The sequence below is a fragment of the Theobroma cacao genome, chromosome 4 (assembly GCF_000208745.1).
Source record: "Theobroma cacao cultivar B97-61/B2 chromosome 4, Criollo_cocoa_genome_V2, whole genome shotgun sequence".
NCBI lineage: Eukaryota > Viridiplantae > Streptophyta > Magnoliopsida > Malvales > Malvaceae > Theobroma > Theobroma cacao.
The window spans coordinates 17,374,859-17,393,624 of NC_030853.1; the positions used below are offsets into that span (position 1 = coordinate 17,374,859).

Below are 18,766 nucleotides of genomic sequence, written 5' to 3' on the forward strand. Positions count from 1 at the left end.
ACATTACATGATTTTAGGTGTAATTGTGAGCTTACACAGGCTGGTTGTCACATCTGGGCACAAATCTTTGTCCGGAAGAGGGGGACTGGGAGAGAACTTCCATTGATACAAGAGAAGGGACAACAAAAGTAGTTGAAAATTCCACCCACAACCACAATTTCACATCACTGTTTTTTGGGTTTTTGTTACCTTGTGAGACTGTTGAAACACCTCTTTCCTGCCCCCTTTGCAAAAAGAAGGAAACACAAATCTTAAAAAGGCCGAAGATTGGTATCTGCCATAACAGTGTGGTTGGTAGCATCGTTACATCTTCGTCATGACAGCTGTTTGCAAACACAAACCACAAATGCGAATGCCCACCCTCCTCTTTTCCACGTTTCCGCAAGAAAGGAAGGAAACCCTTCCCATTGTAGGGCCTAAGGCTTAACTTTTGGTCCATAAAATTTGTCACCCATGGTTATTCTGAAGTATTCAACCTAAATAACAATTGTTAAGAAGACTGGAATTGGGTTTGAGTTAAGGAAGGAAGGATGTCGGTTGATGGTTATTACATGCTTTAAAAATGGAAATTTAAAGTGCTTTGATGAATTAATGCTAGTTATTTAGTTATAAGGTGAAATGTAGCCGTCGGTGGAGTCATGGGGACAACTGGACCCGTTAAATTCTACCGAATTCGGGCCTACAAAATACTACGGCTGACCCGCCTCTACCACTGCCGCCATTCTGGTTGTAACAGAAACCATTTTAACTAGCATAACATAAAGCAAAAGTGGCTGCCATTGTTGCTGTGACAAAAACCATTCAACGACCGAGAAAATAATATACCAGCAATCTCAGCCTCAGATCTTTAAAAGGTCAGATCATCCAACGGCCAGAGGAATCATCCATCAATAACCATTAACCGTACCTGGCAGAGCACCAGATCATTTTTTACCTTCCTGAAAACACGTGAGTTTCATGACATGACGTTGACAGACTGATGCAGACCACTTAACGAAAGCCAGCTCAGACAACATTGACTTTGTCAAAATCAAATCTTTTAAATTTCAAAAACGTCAATTATTAGTAGTAGTAAAAAAAAAAAACCTTGAAAATTTCTTAATCTCTTTCCATTCCTTTCCAACGTATATAAAGTCTTCTTAGCATCTTAAATCTTTGTTTCAAAAAGAAGAGAGGTAAGCTCTAAGCTCTAAGCTTGTAAAGTTGTAAGCTTTGGGATTTTAGATCCCTGTTGTTTCGTTGGGCTTTTCTTTTCTTTATTTTCTTGCATTGTTTAACTGATCTGAGCTTTGTTTGATTTTGGGTTTGTTTTGGTTTGTTGATTTGGACTTGGGGTTTCTTGGAATTATGTTGTCGTTTGATTTGTTGGTTTCTGAGGACGATAGGGAGATGAGAATTGTAGATTTTGTGGAACTTGATAGGAAAAAGACAGTCTTTGACATGGGTTCGGTTGGTGCATGGGTCTTAGGTTTTGGTTTATTTGGCTTGAGTTTAAAAGGGTTTAGGAGTTTGTAGCTTTAAGCTCATTAGGCAATGAGAAACTGAATAATTGAAATGTGGATTTGTAGAATTTGGACTTTGTGAGAAAATGTAGACATCTCCAACTGTGTTGGATAGCATCCTCCTAGAGTTCTTTTGTACGGGAATGTAGTGGAATTGGGGTTTTTTCGCCTTTCTTTTTGTTTTTTGAGCAGAAAAAAAATTCAATTCCATCAAGTAGTTGAATGTCATTTTAGCAAATGTAGCATTGATAAATATCTGGAAATGCATAAAAGTTGTGTCTTCATCAGCAATTTGAGGTTGTAGGCTGAAGTAGTAAAATGAAGAGAAGTTCAGGTAATGAAATGCATGAAGTAACTGGGAGGATCATTTGATTTTAGTAGTTTGTACAGTTTTCCAAACTCCAATTTAACAATAGACTTTCAAATTTTTGAATATGGATCTTTATTCTTGTGTGGTTCTGTGCGAGTAAACTAGGCACGTGTAGTATATCCTAGGTGTTTCTTGATTAGCTTTCCTTCTTCACTTGTTATATGACCAATGTATGCTGAAGGTTAATTGTGGTTATAATTGCAATTCTCTGCAGGAAGGTTCCTTACTGAAGGAAAGAACTCTGGGTAAAATGGGTCGTGGAGTCAGTGCTGGTGGTGGACAGAGTTCTTTAGGCTACCTATTTGGAACTGGAGAGAGTGGAAGTAATGCCCAGGGTACTGCAAACCGTGGGCAAGCTGCAGAAAATGAGCCTTATCAGAAGCCTGCTTCATCTTCTCCACCAATTGATAAGCAGATTCCAGCAGGCATTCATGGAAATCTTACTAACAATTACTTCAGGGCAGATGGGCAGAATTGCGGTAACTTTATCACGGTATGATCTTGTGCAATGTGCATGATGCTCATAATTATATATATATATATTTCTACAGATATACATTAAATATTGTAATATAACCACATTGTTCTAAAACAAGTGAAAAACTGAGAAGGAAAGACTGAATGAAATCTTACAGCCACTAAATTTTCCTGAAGATGCTTCATCCTCAAACTGCTGTAATTTCCAATAAAGAACTGGGTGGGATTAGAAACCCTCTCCTGCTATCTTTCCTTTAATAGCTCAGGAGCACAGTAAAAGACACCATGGGTTGAAGTCCAAGAGTGCAGGAAAATACAGAAGCAAAAAGTGTAGCTGAGAAAACCAACTTCTTAAAGTCATGTGAATTCATCCCCAGGAGAAAAAATGATCAGAGTAGGATTTTTGAGGCTAACAGAACAGTAATTCCTCTCTCTAATAGATGCTTTAGAAAATTGTTTACTTCAAATTTCTTTTGCTTCCTGCTTTTCTGAAAAAGAAAAAAATTCTTTGCTTCCCTGACACTGACTCTATGAAACAAAGTTACTTGTTAAGAATGTGGAGTGGAATAGAATAAGGGATTGTTATTGCTTTCAACAGGCCTCAAAATTGTGAGAATATGAAAGTATTTATTGAAAAGTCTTTCTTCTATTTGCTTTGTGATGAGCTTTTAGAACTGCAACACAAACTTCCTTGTTCCAACTTAGGTATTTATAGCAATGGTTTGAATCAATTTCAGCCAATGCTGTCACAATCTGAAGCGTTATGTCTAATGCCTTGGGCTCAAAACTGAATGATGCATCTTCTTTGCTTATGTTCTCAATTCTCCTAAGTGCTACTTATCTGTACTCCAAACTTTGTGGTCCATGCTTTTCACCAATTTCTCTTCCTTTTCACAGTAGAGTGAATGGTAAAAATATCCACCCAATTTGTATGCTAAGACACTATATTATAGAATCCCACCAAATCTTGCGGTATTAATCTCTCCTTTTGCCTCTCGAACCTGAAGAATAATAAGAAACTTGTCTTTTTTATTTGGTGGTGTGACCGGAATGGCATGCAATTGTATTTTCTAAACTCATTGTATTCATGGTGCAGGACCGACCATCAACCAAGGTTCATGCTGCCCCAGGTGGTGGATCTTCTCTGGGTTACCTCTTTGGTGGTGGCGGGGGCAACTAATTCCTGGCCACTCAGATGGATCAGCTGTTAACTGTTTGGCATATATGATTGATAGCTCAGAAAATTAGTATTTATGTGTTGCGTTGGTGGGGAGTTTGTTGTTGGACATAAGTCATGAAGCTTTTTCATCAAAAGCTGTTGCTTGATGAATTATTTAATTCATATATTTTGTATGATTACATGTTTGATGACTCAATGGTTGCTGCTGTCATTCCTTTATGTTCAATTTCAATTCTGCATGGTCGTTGTCTTGCCATGAAAGCAGCAGCAGAAGCAAATTTTAGAATCAAAAGTGGCTTGCCTTCTTTGAAGGTGCAAAGATCAATTGAAAGATAGAAGACAAGTGCTGACTAGCAATCCAGCTTGTTACATGTTAGATGTTACTCACAGAAAAAATGGTAGTGTCATGTTTTAGCATTTCTCAACCTAAAACGCAACTAATATAAAAGAAAATTGTTTAGGAATTGGATGAGTGTTTAGAGACTCTAAAGTCTAATCAAATAATTCTACGTTTTCTCCTTTTTCATGAGCTTGGATTAAAAGTTAAGCTACACCTACATATATTATTAGGTTATGCAATCAACAATTCCAACTTGATTTAATTTTTCCGAGGATTAAGATTTAAGGCTTGAATTTCTCTTCTCTCTTGTTGTACCTTCTTAACTGTTTTTTTTTTTTAAATAATAATTTTAGAATTATTATTGAATTGCCAAAAATCGAATAAAGGGTAAAGGGCAAAGTTGGAATATTAATCACACCGCAAGAGAAAAACAGAAAGTATTCCGCAGATTTTTTCTAACAAATTGAGACACATTGTTTATGCTTGTCCGAAATTATCCAAAATCAATAACAAAAAATATTTCTTAACTCAAAACAATAGTGAAATTTGAAACACATTAACTTTATTCTTCTTCTTTTTTTCATTTATTCAAAAATAAAAACTGTCCAAACAATAGAAATTTCAAATTTAACACAACTACTTATCTTTTTTGTTTTTTTATAATGTCTAAATTTTTTTATTCTTATATCACTTTTAATCAAGTTCTGTATTTTTCTTTTAGATTGAATAAGTAAAAAATAATAATAGTTAAATCGTTATTTGTTATTTTATATATACGTGATGTTGGTATGAAAAGTAAAAAATATCAAGTAATTATGTAAAAATATTATATTAGCATATATGTTATTATTTTTGTGATAAATTAACATGTTACCTTAACAGCACATAATGTAGAATTGATATGGGATGTTTTTACTAAATCAACCTTTAATTATGTCTTTATTTGATTTAAAATAGATGTATTTGAAAATAATATCTGAATAAAAATTTAATTGAAATTTTTTTAGATAGGATAAAGATTTTTTTATTACTTCTTTTTCCAAAAAAGAGAAAGGAAAAGTTAATAGAGGGTAAAAACCGTCTATATTTAACAAACATAAAACTACAAATCCCAAAAAGCTAGGGTTTTTCACTCTCTCTCTTTCTCTCTCTGCTCGGCTGTCACAACCAAATCGAAGCTAGGGTTTTGCAGAGAGAGCTTTGAATCCCCTCCTAAGAAACGACAATGGCAACCGTCGTTCCAACCTCCGAAGAAGATCCCGCGCTCACCGTCGTCCGATTCACTGCCGAACTCGCTTGGGCCGATGCTGGTCCCGAGGTAATCTTTAAGTTCCGTTTTCCAAAATTTTAACGTGAAATCAAATTTTCAATTTTTTTCAATAATTTTTTTTGTTTACTTATGGTGAAAGGTAGCGGAGCCGCAAGTGACGAGGCTTTGTCTGGAAGCGCAAGAGTGTATGGTGATGGGGAGATGGTTGGATTTGGCTTCTTTAATGCTTACCTCTGCTGATTTAGTCTTTTCCAAGGTCTCCGATAAAGGTACATAATTTTATTTTTTATTTATCAGCAATTAAATTCTCTGTTTTTTTTTGAGTTAATTGGGAGATTTATGAATTGAGATAAATACCATTTTCTTAGTTCAGTTTGTGCTTCGATGGAATTTGTTGAATTTCTTAATTTACGTTTGTATTATTTAACTGGCTGCGTATTTTGGTTCTGCTTTGTTGCTGTTGCTAAAAGCGTGTTTGGGCGTAAAAGAAAACAATGTTTTTGAACGTTACAAATTCAATAGAATAAAATGGTTGATTTTAGATTTACGATAGAAAATTTTTGTTGGAATTAGTTTTGCCTTTAGTCATTTTTAATAAATCAGGATTTTGCTTATTTGCAACTTTTTGGAAGTAAAAGGCAAGTAGTAAGAGCAACAGCCAAAAAGAGCCTTATTATGTTGTTCAATGGCAAGCAAAATAGAGTATATAGGAGAGCAAATTGTAATTTTGACTTCTCTTATTAGCAATTTTTTCCCTTTTAATTGAGTAGCACTGGTTCAAATGGAACTTGATTGAGTGGAAAGAATTTAACATACAATATGAGGCTATGCAGATTTAGATATATGGTTTCTACAATGCTGTGATTGTGAAGTTAGAAATGTGCTTCGTAGTTCTAGTTTTGACAAATAATTTATCTTTTTTTTATCTTTCTTCAGATCTTGAGTGTATCTTCACTGTAATCTGCAATCTTGTCTCGAAGCTTGACAATCCAGATGAAGAATTTGAGGTGGCGAAACTCATATCCACAAAAATCACTCAACAACCAAATGACAAGCCTGTGATGCGTTTAAAGATGTAATGTCCCATGATGATCCACAATTCTAGCTTATAGGAATTTTCATGGCTCTGTCTTATGTCTTTATAACTTTCTTGTTCCAGCTTGTTTAATCTCTATAATTTGTTGGAGGGCCCAGATAGCCGGTTCTTTGTATACATGCAAGCATTAAATTTGTCATTGAATGGGAAAGTCACTGATCCTATCATACCATCTTTCAAAAAGATTGATAGTTTCTTGAAAGAATGGAATATTGGGGTCAAGGATCAAAGGAACCTCTTCCTTACTGTTGCAAACGTACTGAAAGAAAATAAAAGGTATAAGGCAACCCAAAACCATAAATTCATTTACCTATATGTGATTATACCTGTATTTATGTTGGTTGCACTCTTACATATATTTAACTTTGTGGCTTTTTCTGCCAATCCAGCTCTGCAAAGGATTCTTTCAAATTCTTGACCAAGTATTTGGCAACTTTCTCTGGTGAGGACTCATACTCCATGAGTGAAGCCAAGGAGGAAGCTGTGCGCACAGTCATAGAATTTGTGAAGGCACCTGACATGTTTCAGGTATCTTAACATCTTTCTAGATCCTGCAGATCGTAGCTGATGTGAATTTATATGTTTTTTCGCTTTGAGCTTATTTATTTTCTAGCCATTGCGATACTCCTTGAAACTTTTTTCCCCCCTAATTTTCCTGTTTCCTTTCCTTTCTTTCTCGAATGCCCCCCTGGGCCCCTTGGCTTCTGAACTTTTTTTTTTGGCCATCTCTCTTGAGGTTTTTTTTTTTTTAAAATTTTTGGCTTGTCTTGTTTCCTACATTTTAGTGGAGTATATGCATGAGTATTTAGTCTTCTGCATTTTTCTTGTTTAGCTCAGGGTTAGTTGCACAGAGATTAATTTTTTCTTGTCATTTTGCAGTGTGATCTGTTAGATATGCCTGCTGTAGGGCAATTGGAAAAGGATGCTAAATATGCATTGGTCTATCAGCTTTTGAAGATCTTTCTGACTCAGCAGTTGGATGCCTACTTGGAATTTCAGGCTGCAAATTCTACCTTACTGAAAAGTTATGGTAATGCTTTGTCTTTTATTTTACTTATTATAGTCGGCTATTGCATGAGCTAAAGTCCCTTCAAATTATAATATATTTATTGTTACTCTCTATGGTTCAGGTCTTGTTCATGAAGATTGTATAACAAAGATGAGGTTGATGTCATTGGTTGATCTTGGCTGTAATGAATCTGGACAAATCCCATATGCCCTCATCAAGGATACTCTTCGAGTAAACTTGCTTAGCTACCTGTTTATTAGATTTGCTGCATAATCTTGGTTATTTTTATTGATGTATTTGTATTTGCAGATCAATGATGATGAGGTGGAATTGTGGGTTGTTAAGGCCATAACTGCTAAGTTAATTGACTGTAAAATGGATCAGATGAATCACGTTGTGGTTGTGAAGTAAGCTGTTATTTCTCTCTTTATGTGTAGCATGTGTGATTCAAGTTTGCTTGATTTCAGTACTTTGTTGTCCATTGGTTTAATCTATAATATACCTTTTTTCTTAATTTGACTCTTTGTTCAACACACAGCTGCTGCACTGAGCGCATTTTTGGACAGCATCAGTGGCAGTCTCTTCGATCAAAACTAGCTACATGGAGGGTAAAGAATTTCACATAATTGATGCTTTATGTTTTCACACAAGTTTTTCTTTCCTTGATAAGCACCATATTTGTAACAGTTGGCAATAAGAAGGTTTCTATTTTATTATTTACCTAGCTATATATCTGTTTGAATGTTCAAATTTTTGTTGGTCTTAGTTGATAAATTTTCCAAGTTGTTTTCTGCATATGCTATGTGCTTGTCAGTAGCTATTTCTCTGATCAGATATATAGATCTGATTAAAGTTGGTTTTAGTAAAACATCATTGTGTCCAGAGTAGTATGCATATTTTATTTGATTTAAATTGCATCTGTATTTCTTAGTAAACTGGTCTTATCTCATTTGGCAGGGTAATGTTGCCAGTCTCATCAGCACCATTAAAGCAAACAAGGTTGTTGAAGAAGGCTCACAGGCAATGCAAGGGATGGCTATTCGTTAAGAGTTATTCTTTTATAGTTATTTTTGTTAGTCCTTTTGTTTGGAAGACCGTGTTTATCCAGCAATAGATGAGAGATTGTGAATGGGGCAAAACTTTGTGCTCCAAGTGTTCCCATGCTTTTAGTCAGATCACGATCCGAATGACTCAGAAATTTTGACAGTGCAATTCTTGATTCTATTTTGTTTTCAAGTCTACCTGTGCAAATCGGTTGATGCACCCCTTTTATGCCCCCAAAGATTATATCACCTCAACTCAACTGCTCGAAGTTCGGTCCTGTGGAATCAAATCATCAACCTATATGGCTGGTAATCAATCTAGCTCTGTAGAGACTTATCTCCTACAGGACCGGCCTTCTCCCCGTTCCGAATTCAAGTACCATTTGTCTGTCAAAGCAGGTTCTTACACTTGCCTTGTTTACTGATCAAGCATTTATGGCAGAATCAATTGTTAGAGATTTCTGCTTGAATCAGGAGTTGGAATCGACCTTCACTCCATTTCCTAGTGCTTCAAATGATTCATGCGCCTTGATCAATGCAATTGAGATCGTGTCAATGTCCCCATGCCCTTACTACACACATTAGCTCAATTATTAGGTGGTGTCACTTTGATCGGCCAGAGACTCGGGAACTTATATGTTGATAAATGCAATGCTTTTATATCGGACATCTTCAATAATATCAAGTTTGGGACACAATCTCACGTTAAAAAAAAAAAAGAAAAAAAATTCTTTAAATAAAGAAAAGAATATGTTCGTAATTGTTGTACTAACTAACCTTAAGTGCAAATTGAGATGTGTTTAGGCTATCTTGAAATTAATTAAATTAATCATATATAATTAATACATTACAAAAGCACTTGGTACTTAAACATGTAACAGGTGCAGGTATAGATAATTCAATAATAAAATATATTTATTTTTAATTACCAATAGATATATCTATATAAATAGACAAATAATTATATCTGTTGGGAACAAACAATTATGTTTATAAATAAACTCTTTTGGTTTTAAAGAAACAACAAATAACAATATTTCTTTTCTTTTTCAATATTCTCTACATTTCTTCTAGTATTATTATCCTGCAGAAAAATTCCATACAAGTTAAAGTGGTAAGATAATCTTACCATGCATAGGTAGATACTTAGTGAATTGGTTTCGTCAATGCAAAATGTCTTGAAGCCATTTTGTTGTTTCCAATGCTGTGCTCTAACGGTTTATAGATTGAATGCTGGTGGCAAATCCATCTCTTGGGTGTGTCTGTACAGGGGCTTCTGGGAAGGTCTGAGATTTTTGTGACCTGCATGACCATGTTTTTGTGACCAAGGGCCTTTCATGCCCTCTGTTTTAATGGAAATTTATGCTTTTCAAAAAAAAAAAAAATCCATCTCTTGGGTGAGAGACACTACTGGCATGTTCAGGAGCTGGACTAATAACATTGTTTATATATTGAGCCAAAGCTATATGCCTATGCCTGAAGCAACTTCTCGTCACCACTCAACTATAGTGCAATTCAACCATACACAGCACCGGATGATGTTTATTTGACAGCTCCAATGGATAAAGGGTCCTAACAGTACTTAAACCATGGGGATTGCCCGTGGATTCAGGACTTAGGTATACGGTAAGGCTTCATTTTTGCAAATTTGGTGATCTGCTAGTGCGTGGTGGACTTTTGAATGTCTACATAAAACGGTGAGGCTGTTGAGTACTGGTAAGATGGTCATGGAGATGGAATTCTGTTAAAAAATGGTGTATATCGGGATTTCTTATTCGTTTTGGCTGTTGAACTGAACTTAAAGAAAAAAGAACCTGAGCACCAGACAACACTTTAAGTACGCAGCACCAATGTCCGTTCATTCATTCCATGCAGGGTTTACATACATAAGTTAAAATGTGAAGACTTACATCAAGAGATCAGTAATAAGTAACTTACTGCATAAAGTCACATTCATATACTAACACAAGTAAGTTTACGACCGAAGCAAGTAAACTTAAAAAGTCTTGAGTCTCCATTCTCTATTGTTTGTCACTAACCGAGATTTAATACTGATCTTCACATGCATGTGATAGATAGTCCACTGAGCTTGCCAACTTCTAAAAGTGTCATTTTGGTACCAATTCAGTTCATGAAGGAGGCGCAACTTCAACACTCCTACTTGAGGCTCTCTTTATGAGCTCCCAACTTTTCTCAAGAACTCAAACTTGAATTTGGGAAGAGTCATAATATCAGCAACTTGAAATTCTGAGCTGCAATATTCAACATGTATTTCTTGATTACTTTCTACCTCATGAATAGCATAAAACTTCATATTTTTGTGTTTAGTTCTTCCATACTGCACAGGATTTTTGGTAATGGATATAGTAGATTTATTATCCATCCACAAAACAGTTGGGGTTAGTTGAGGTACCTCCATATCTCCTAAAACTATTACAACAATATATTCAGCTTCAGCAGTGAGTTGAGCATCCACTTATTTCTTAGAATTCCAACAAAATGCTGCACCCCAAAGATGGACACATAGCTTGAGGTACTTCTTGAATCTTCCAAACATCCAACCCAATCACTGTTAGTATATCCTTCAAGTTCATTGCTATCAGTTTTGCTAAACCACAATCCATAATTAGAAGTGCCTTTTACATAGCTCTGTACTCTTTTAGCTGCTGCAAAAGTGCAATTGCAAGGGTTCTTGCATAAACCTAGACAGCAAGCCAAATACAACAAACACCATATAGGGCTTCTACAAATTGAAGCCTCTGCTTTTTTCTGCACCATCACTATTTAAAAGTTTTTGCCTTACAGTGCAATGAAAAGTTCAAGTTTGATTTTTGCACTCAAGGCTCTATAGATGTTCAATTTTAGCTAACTATTATTTCTTGAAATATTGTGTTATAGAATAGGAACAAGTGTGGAATAGTTATTTCATACGAGAAAGTGAAAGTAACTCAGAACGAGTGGCAATGTTTATAAGTTATCTTTACGTTTGGGATGTTCTAGAGAACTTGGCTTGGTGGCTCAAATATGAAAATAGTTAAGAGGACTTCCTCATAACTTTCCTGGAAGTATTTGTGTTTTACCTTTTCCTTTCTTTCTTCCTTAAGAGTACATATGGTGCATTATCAAGTATCACTACTCTACTATCTAAAACTTAAGCCTACTATCCAACTACATGGTCATTCTCTTATTATCCCATAAGCCGTTCTTTAATGTGCTCTTTCATAATTAGCACGTTCTCTCATGATTGAACTTCATATTCAATAAGCTATTCTTTAACCTGCTCATCCATGACAAGCACGTTTTCCCATAATTGAATGTGTTCTCTCAATTGCTCTTAAATAAGCGCTTTTGTTTAATATAAATGTGATAACCTTGGAGATTGAGGGCAATGAAAAATTATTAGAAACCCAACAGAGATTATCGTTAAAAGCTATCTTCCAAACATTCTTTTTACTTAACCTTTCCCATTCGTCATAATTCGTTGCTTTCTCCAACTTGGCTAGCTAACATGGTTCTTGTAAAGAAAACCAGATAAATGAGGAAATCAACAAACTCTTCAAAGTTGGGTTCATCAAGCCAATACATCATCCAACTTGGCTAGTTAACGTGGTTCTTGTAAAAAAGAAGAATGGAGCAATCTGGGTGTGCATGGACTGTAAAGATCTAAATAAAGTTTGTCTCAAGGAAGATTTTCCTTTTCCAAAAATTGATACTCTTGTGGATGCTATCATTGGTCACGAGATGTTCTCGTTCATGGATGGGTTCAGTGGATATAATCAAATAAGGATGGCACCTAGTGATGTAGAGAAGATAGCCTTCAAAACCCCATTTGGTAACTTTTATTATATAGTTTGTCATTTGTGTTGAAGAATGCAAGTGCAACTTATCAGCATGCCATGACAGCCATTTTCCATGACATGATGCATGATTGCTTGGAACACTCAAGGATGACGTTGTGGTTAAGTATAAAAAAACTCTAGATCATCTTGGAGACTTGAGAAGGGTGTTCGGGCAATGTTGAGAATACAAGCGACACAAGAAGTGTGCCTTTGGAGTAACAACTAGTAAGTTTTTGGGTTTCGTGGTTCATCAAAAAGGCATAGACATGGATTTTGTGAAGATAAAGGCTATTCAATCAATGCTACCTCTATCAAACCAGAAGCAATTCAAAAGCTTGTTGGGGAAAGTTTCTTACATCAGAGGTTCATTCCTGCCCGAGGGAAGATTATTATGCCCTTTCAAGCTCTTCTCAAGAAAGGGGTCTCATTTTTATCGGGTGAGCAACAATAAGAAGCCTATGAGAAAAACAAAGTTATTCTTGCTTCTCCTAAGACAATGACTACACCAATCCAAAGGGAACCAAGGATGTTGTACCTCACTTCAATTCCACACTCAATTGGTGTTTTACTTGTTCAAGAAGTGGAGGGGCAAGAACAACCTATGTATGACTTGAGTAGATGTTTGCATGGAAGTGAATTAAATGACCCACTGATGGAGAATTAATGTCTTGCATTGGTGTGTGTAATTTAGAAGCTTCGTCATTACTTCTTAGCTCACAAACTTAACGTGATAACTAAGTTAAATCCCATCAAATTCTAAAAGACTTGACCAATGCATGAAAGCAGTTTGACCAAGTGAAAATATCTTATTTCTTAAAAGAACTAGATTTGTCATGTTGAATGGATTTTCTTTTATGTGACTATTTCATGCGTTGGTTGTCATCGTGACATTGATGATATTTATCAAAACTAGAGACAATGTTTGGTAGTGGCTTGGATATTCCTCAAAGACCCCCAATTTAGATAAGTTATTTATGCAGTGAAACTATTATAATTCCTTTTTCTATGGTTCTTGCCTTTTGTATTCTTAGATTTGGAAAACTTGTAGTTCAGTACTCTTATTATGGCACTGATTGGTAGTTGAAAATTCAGAGAAGAAAATGGGTGGACTTGAAATTGAATATTCTGCATGTTCCTGCATTCAAATTCTTATTCTACCTCAATGTGAATGTTTAAAGTAAATCATAATGCCAAGAAAGAAAAATTACTTGCTTTTGAATAATACACTATTATCGATGTTGAAGCATTTACACCATCAAAATACATGATAAATTTGTTTTACTATATAGATACCTATAGGTGACTGCATCTAAGTTATGGCGGCAAATGAGAGTCTTTTCACTCCTAAAGAACTACACAATCAATTTTTGGACATTCCACATTTTTTTATGAATACGTAACACGTAGGGACATTCCCAAATAAAGCCCATATCTTGTTTGCCTAACTAAGAAAAACAATCTTAAAATTCAAGGTTTATTACTAATTTCAATATTTCAATTATGCATGAAATTTTTATTTTCAATAATAAAATTTTCATGCAAGGGTAAAACCCTACGCCAAGTGTTTAGAGGTGTTCCAAGTATGAAAACGCCTAGGGATGTTCCAAGTGTAAAAGCACCCAGGGACAATCCCAAGTGCAAAATGCATAACAACAACAAAAAAATAATAATAAATGCATAAATTTGTAAGCTATTCTTTATTCTTTAAAATAAAAATATATAAAAGCGTTACCTTGCTTATTTTAGGTGCATTTTGTTATTTTATGCATAAAACTTTTTGTAAGAAGTTTTATACAGGGGGAAAAAATGAAGATTCCCAATTTTGGTTAATTATTAGTTCTTGAAGTATTGTACTACAAAATAGGAACAAGCGTAAAATAATTATTTCATATAGAGAAGTGAAAGTAACTTAGAACAAGTGGCAGAGTTCATGAGTTATCTTCATGTTGAGATGTTCGAGAGAGTTTAACTTGGTGACTTCGATATGGAGATAGTTAAAAAGATTTCCTCTTAACCTTTTCTAGAAGTTTATGTACTTTACTCTTTTCTTTCTTTCTTCTTTACAAGTACACGTGGCACAATATTAAGTGTCATTACTCCATTATTCAAAATTTACACCTATTGCCCAACTACATGGTCATTCTCTTAAGATCCCATAAGCCATTCTTTAATGTACTCTTTCATAATTAGCATATTCTCCCATGATTGAACTTCATATCCAATAAACCCTCATTTAACGTGCTCTTTCATGACAAACACGTTCTTTTGTAATTGAACGTGTTTTCTCAATTGTTGCTAAGAAAGCATTTCTACTCAGTATAAATATGAGAACCTTAGAGATTGGAGGCAATAAAAAATTTTTTAGAAACTCAATAACGATTATCCTCAAAAGCACTCTTAATACTTTTCTAAACTTTCTTTCTGCTTAACCCTTCCTATCCGCCGTAATTTGTCACTTTTGTATCTTTTCTTTTTTCTCACCACTTGTCACCAAAGCACTTATGCTTCAAGGACTACTCCAATCTTCCTCTCTGCCACCTTTAGTGCATTTCGTTGCACTTATTGTAACACATCCTCTTTTCCTTGTAACTGTTAAATGCAACAAACACCATATACGACTTTTGTAAATTGAAGCCTCTACCTTTTTTCTGCACCATCAATATTTAAAACTTTCTGCCCTGCAATATAATGTTAAGTTCAAGTTTTATTTTTTTCACTTAAGGCTCATATCAGTCAGCTTAGCTTCATTTTTGTCAAAGACTCTTCTGCTGTGATAGTTTACTTAGCTTAAGCCTTATGTCTTACTGCCATGCTGAATTTTGGGATCGATTCTCATATTTTGCAGCACCAACTTGTATTTCTTTATTCTAGGATTAGTTTATATTTTTTTTTGTGTGAATAATTGGGCAGACAATGTATCTGACATTAGCGGGAGCACTTGATGACTTTTATTGATACTTGTATCACATTGAATCAAATTGTAGCTGAGTTCTGTTTTTGTTCTGCCATTTCTTCTGGTCACATTTGAGCTTTCTTTCCTCTTCTTTTCTTTACAAACTTTGCTTTGCTTTGAGCGTATGCTGTATGCTTATAACCTCAAACACTTAGTCCCTCTTTGCAGAATTTGTGTTCTGTAGATGACTGCAATAACAGCAGGCTTCCTTTTAGCTAGTTTTTGCAATCCTTTTAGCAGCATTTTGAGAGAGTATTAGTTGCTTCAATTTGCCAATGTTGAATGTTTAGGTTTGTTTAAATTGTGTTTTATTTGTATTTAAGGCACCTTGAAAATTTGGATGGATCACTAGTATCTTTCTTCTTGTTTCCCATTTCTTTTATCTAGTGATTTGGAAAATTCATCAAGCCTTTGGGATGGAAAATAATTCTGATAAATTTGAAGTATAGAAATATTATTTTTTTTAAAAAAAAAAGAGAAAAGGAGTTTAAGTATTAGACATATCTTTTGTTGTTTCTTTCATTGTAAAATATTAACATATCAAGTATTTTTCGAATTGGAGGTAGACTTTTATATTAGGAAAAAAGAAAAAAAAATAATACCAAAACTGTCATTGTGCTTAGGGCTATATTGATTTTGATCCTTCCACTTTCATTTGGTTCAAGTGGTAATTCTCCTGTATTTGCTAGGAACAAAAAATTATTATATATTAGACTACTCTATTTTTGTTGGAAGATGATCGTAATTTTGGAAATTTAAGAAGCAGACTTGGCGAGAAGGGTTAGAGGATGAAGAAGGAAGAAGAATAAGAGGGATGAGCAGTACGGTGACGTTTCTTCACTTCAACAGTCAATACGCCAAGTCTGAATGTCGTTTCATTTAAGTTAGTTTACTTAATACGACTATATACTATGTCGTTTTTCACTTTACCTTTGTTAAAACACAACTTGAGTTTGTCGTTTTGATGTTTGTTGGCTGTTAAGCCAGGTGTTTTTCCTTCTCGTTTGTAGCCGTTGCTTGTCACTGAAACCAATACATGGATTTCAGTGCACAGCCAACCATTTTCATTCTCTTTCTTTGAGATTCTCTACAATTGGTAATCTCTAGGCTATTTCTTGTTAATCATTATGTATATAAAGGAAAATAGATAGATGAAAGTGTATGAGCCTCTGTTTTGTGTGCTCTAAAAATTGTTTTCCAGAATTGCTTCCTTGTTCTTTTGGTTTCATACTTTCACTATTAAACCTCTTCAAATCACAACATGATATCAGAGCATTATTAGTGATCTGAAGGGATTGTGTGGTTATCTTTTTCCTCAGTTAGCTGAGCATTACTTAATTCTTTTTTGCAAGATCCAATAATGGCTTCATCAGGTTTTAATGCTACTGCTCCAATGTTCACTGGTGAAAACTATGCAATTTGGTCAGTGAAGATGAAGTCATACCTCAAGGCATTTAGTATCTGGGAAGTGGTGGAGACTGGAGAGGAGCCAGTTTAGAGGCATGCCAATCCCACCTTAGCTCAGATTTGACAATTTGAAGAAGATAAAGCCAAAAGATATAAAGCTTTATCATGTTTACATTCTGCTGTTTTTGATGAGATCTTTACTAGGATCAGTGCCGGCCCTTGGGTAAAGCCACTCAAGCAAGGGCTTTTAGGCCCCCAATTTAGAGAGGCCTTATAATTTTATAATATAATTTATTATATTAAAAATATATAAAAATTAAAAATAATTGATAAAATTACTTGCTTTTTCACTTTCTTAATTATGTGTGTAGTAAATCTTAATTTTTATCACTTTCTAATTTATAGAATACTATATTATTTTCAATCAACTAACGGTCATACGTATTTAATCATCTCCAACAACTTTTTTTTCTCACTTATTTCTCCTATTTTCAATCAACATATTTAATGATTTCTAACAACTATTTTTTCTCCTATATATAAAACCAATTATTTCTTTTCAATGTATAATATCTACTTTTGAATTCTTCTTTTCTCATTTTCACTTTCTTCCTTCTTTCTTTAACTTCAATTTTCCTCCAAAAAATACACAAGAAATCTGTTATGTTATTATCTTCATAAAGCTGTGAACCTCATTTATGATTTGCAATAAACATTCAACAATTAGGTACTATTGTTCTAATATTTACAGACTTTTTTATTTTAATTTTTAATTTATATTATATTATTGTATTGCATTTATTTTATATGATAGTTGATTTATTTGAATTAAAAATTTTGATCGTTAATTTTGTATTAACTATTTAAAAAATATAAAAATTTTACGTCTCAAAAAGCTAGAAAAATAAAAATTTAATAATTTTTTTAATTTCAATAAAAAAAAAGTCTCATTGAATATTTTGTTTTAAGCCTCTGAACTTATTAGGCCACCCCTGATTAGGATTATGCATTTAGATAATCCTAAAGATGTATGGGAACGCTTGAAAGATAATTTTTTGGTAGTGACAGGACTAGGCAAATTCAAACATTGAATCTGTTTAGACAATTTGAAATGCTGACAATGGAAGAGGAGGAATCTATCAGGGAGTTTTTTGGCAAAATGATGTCATTGGTGAATCAATTGAGATTACTAGGAAAAGTTATACTTGAGGACAGATTAGTTCAAAAGATGCTTGTTAGTCTTCCAGAGAAATATGAATCCAAAGTTTCCTTATTAGAGGATTTTAAGGACATAGAGAAGATTACTTTGAAAGAATTGGTGAATGCCTTAGAAGCTCTTGAACAAAGAAGAGCATTCAGACAGAAGAATGTTCTCAATAGTGCCTTGGTTGACAAAACCAAAAATCTGAAGATTGGAGGTAATAGCTCGAAGAAGAATGAATCTAAGAAGAAGGAGAAAGGGAAGAAAATAGTGGATGATAAGACTAGAAAACAGAAAACTAAGTATCCACCATGTAGACACTAAAATTATAACAAAGTGAGAAACAAAAAAATGAATAAATATATAAATAATTAAAAAAAAAGAGGAGTACTGGTAGGGCGTGAACACCCTTGCCAGTACCCGTACTACCCCCACTACAGTGCCTGACGCGAAAAACTTGCGTCTGGCAGGGTAGTGGAGCGTGCCCCCTCTAGAGGACAAGAACAGGGTAGTGGGAGCGTGCCCCCTTTAGCCCAGTATAAAGGGGGCACTGTAGCACCCATCGGAGGGGAATGAGAAATCGGCAAGCTAGAACTTGCAAGCCAAAGAGAAAATCGAGATCAAAAATCCCGAGGAGCCAAAAAAATCAAATTCCTAGCTTTCTAACAGCCTCCAACAATCCACAAAAATAAAGAAATATACCAAAAATAGACAAAAAAAATTCAAAAATACACACAGTGAGGGAGGGATTTTTGGGTTCATTTTTTTTCTTTTGAGGGCTCGGGTTTGCGCTGGCAGGAGAGGGTTTATGCTGGCAGGAGAAGAGTGAGAGAGAGGAAGCTCGATCGTCACTCCACTAGATCCGGCGCAAGGAAGAGAGGGGAGACACCCGATCGACGCCAAGGGGGTTGGAAGCCGGCAAAGTGTAGGAGAAGAGTGAGAGAGAGGAAGCTCGACCGTCGCGCCACCAGATTCAGCGCAGGGAAGAGAGGGGAGACACCCGATCGACGCCAAGGGGGTTAGAAGCCGGCAAAACGTAGGGAAGAGAGGGGAGACACCCGATAGGTGCCAAAAGGGTT

At 34.9% G+C, this 18,766-nt stretch overlaps 2 protein-coding genes across 3 annotated transcripts; both read left to right on the forward strand.

Annotated features, from left to right (window-relative positions):
• LOC108661508 (protein SPIRAL1-like 3) lies at nucleotides 1,049-3,748 on the forward strand. Of its 2 annotated transcripts, none has more exons than XM_018118634.1 (3): nucleotides 1,049-1,175; nucleotides 2,087-2,365; nucleotides 3,446-3,748. In XM_018118634.1, exons 2-3 carry the CDS (start codon nucleotides 2,123-2,125, stop codon nucleotides 3,527-3,529), a joined length of 327 nt encoding a protein of 108 aa, XP_017974123.1. In that variant the 5' UTR covers nucleotides 1,049-1,175; nucleotides 2,087-2,122; the 3' UTR covers nucleotides 3,530-3,748. The 2 variants fall into 2 exon arrangements, with proteins under 2 accessions (XP_017974123.1, XP_017974124.1); XM_018118635.1 differs by having other exon boundaries at nucleotides 1,059-1,205.
• LOC18601679 (eukaryotic translation initiation factor 3 subunit M) lies at nucleotides 4,981-8,480 on the forward strand. Its single transcript, XM_007032724.2, has 10 exons — nucleotides 4,981-5,187; nucleotides 5,279-5,408; nucleotides 6,076-6,214; nucleotides 6,299-6,511; nucleotides 6,625-6,763; nucleotides 7,115-7,265; nucleotides 7,366-7,475; nucleotides 7,554-7,651; nucleotides 7,783-7,852; nucleotides 8,202-8,480. Exons 1-10 carry the CDS (start codon nucleotides 5,095-5,097, stop codon nucleotides 8,289-8,291), a joined length of 1,233 nt encoding a protein of 410 aa, XP_007032786.1. The 5' UTR covers nucleotides 4,981-5,094; the 3' UTR covers nucleotides 8,292-8,480.

Bases quoted from the DNA above. Each gene is read 5' to 3' on its own strand.
- LOC108661508 (XM_018118634.1), top strand. From the start codon at position 2,123: ATGGGTCGTGGAGTCAGTGCTGGTGGTGGACAGAGTTCTTTAGGCTAC. The intron at 2,366-3,445 runs GTATGATCTTGT...TTCATGGTGCAG, and splicing joins ATTGCGGTAACTTTATCACG to GACCGACCATCAACCAAGGT.
- LOC18601679 (XM_007032724.2), top strand. From the start codon at position 5,095: ATGGCAACCGTCGTTCCAACCTCCGAAGAAGATCCCGCGCTCACCGTC. The intron at 6,764-7,114 runs GTATCTTAACAT...GTCATTTTGCAG, and splicing joins AGGCACCTGACATGTTTCAG to TGTGATCTGTTAGATATGCC. The intron at 7,266-7,365 runs GTAATGCTTTGT...TCTATGGTTCAG, and splicing joins TACCTTACTGAAAAGTTATG to GTCTTGTTCATGAAGATTGT.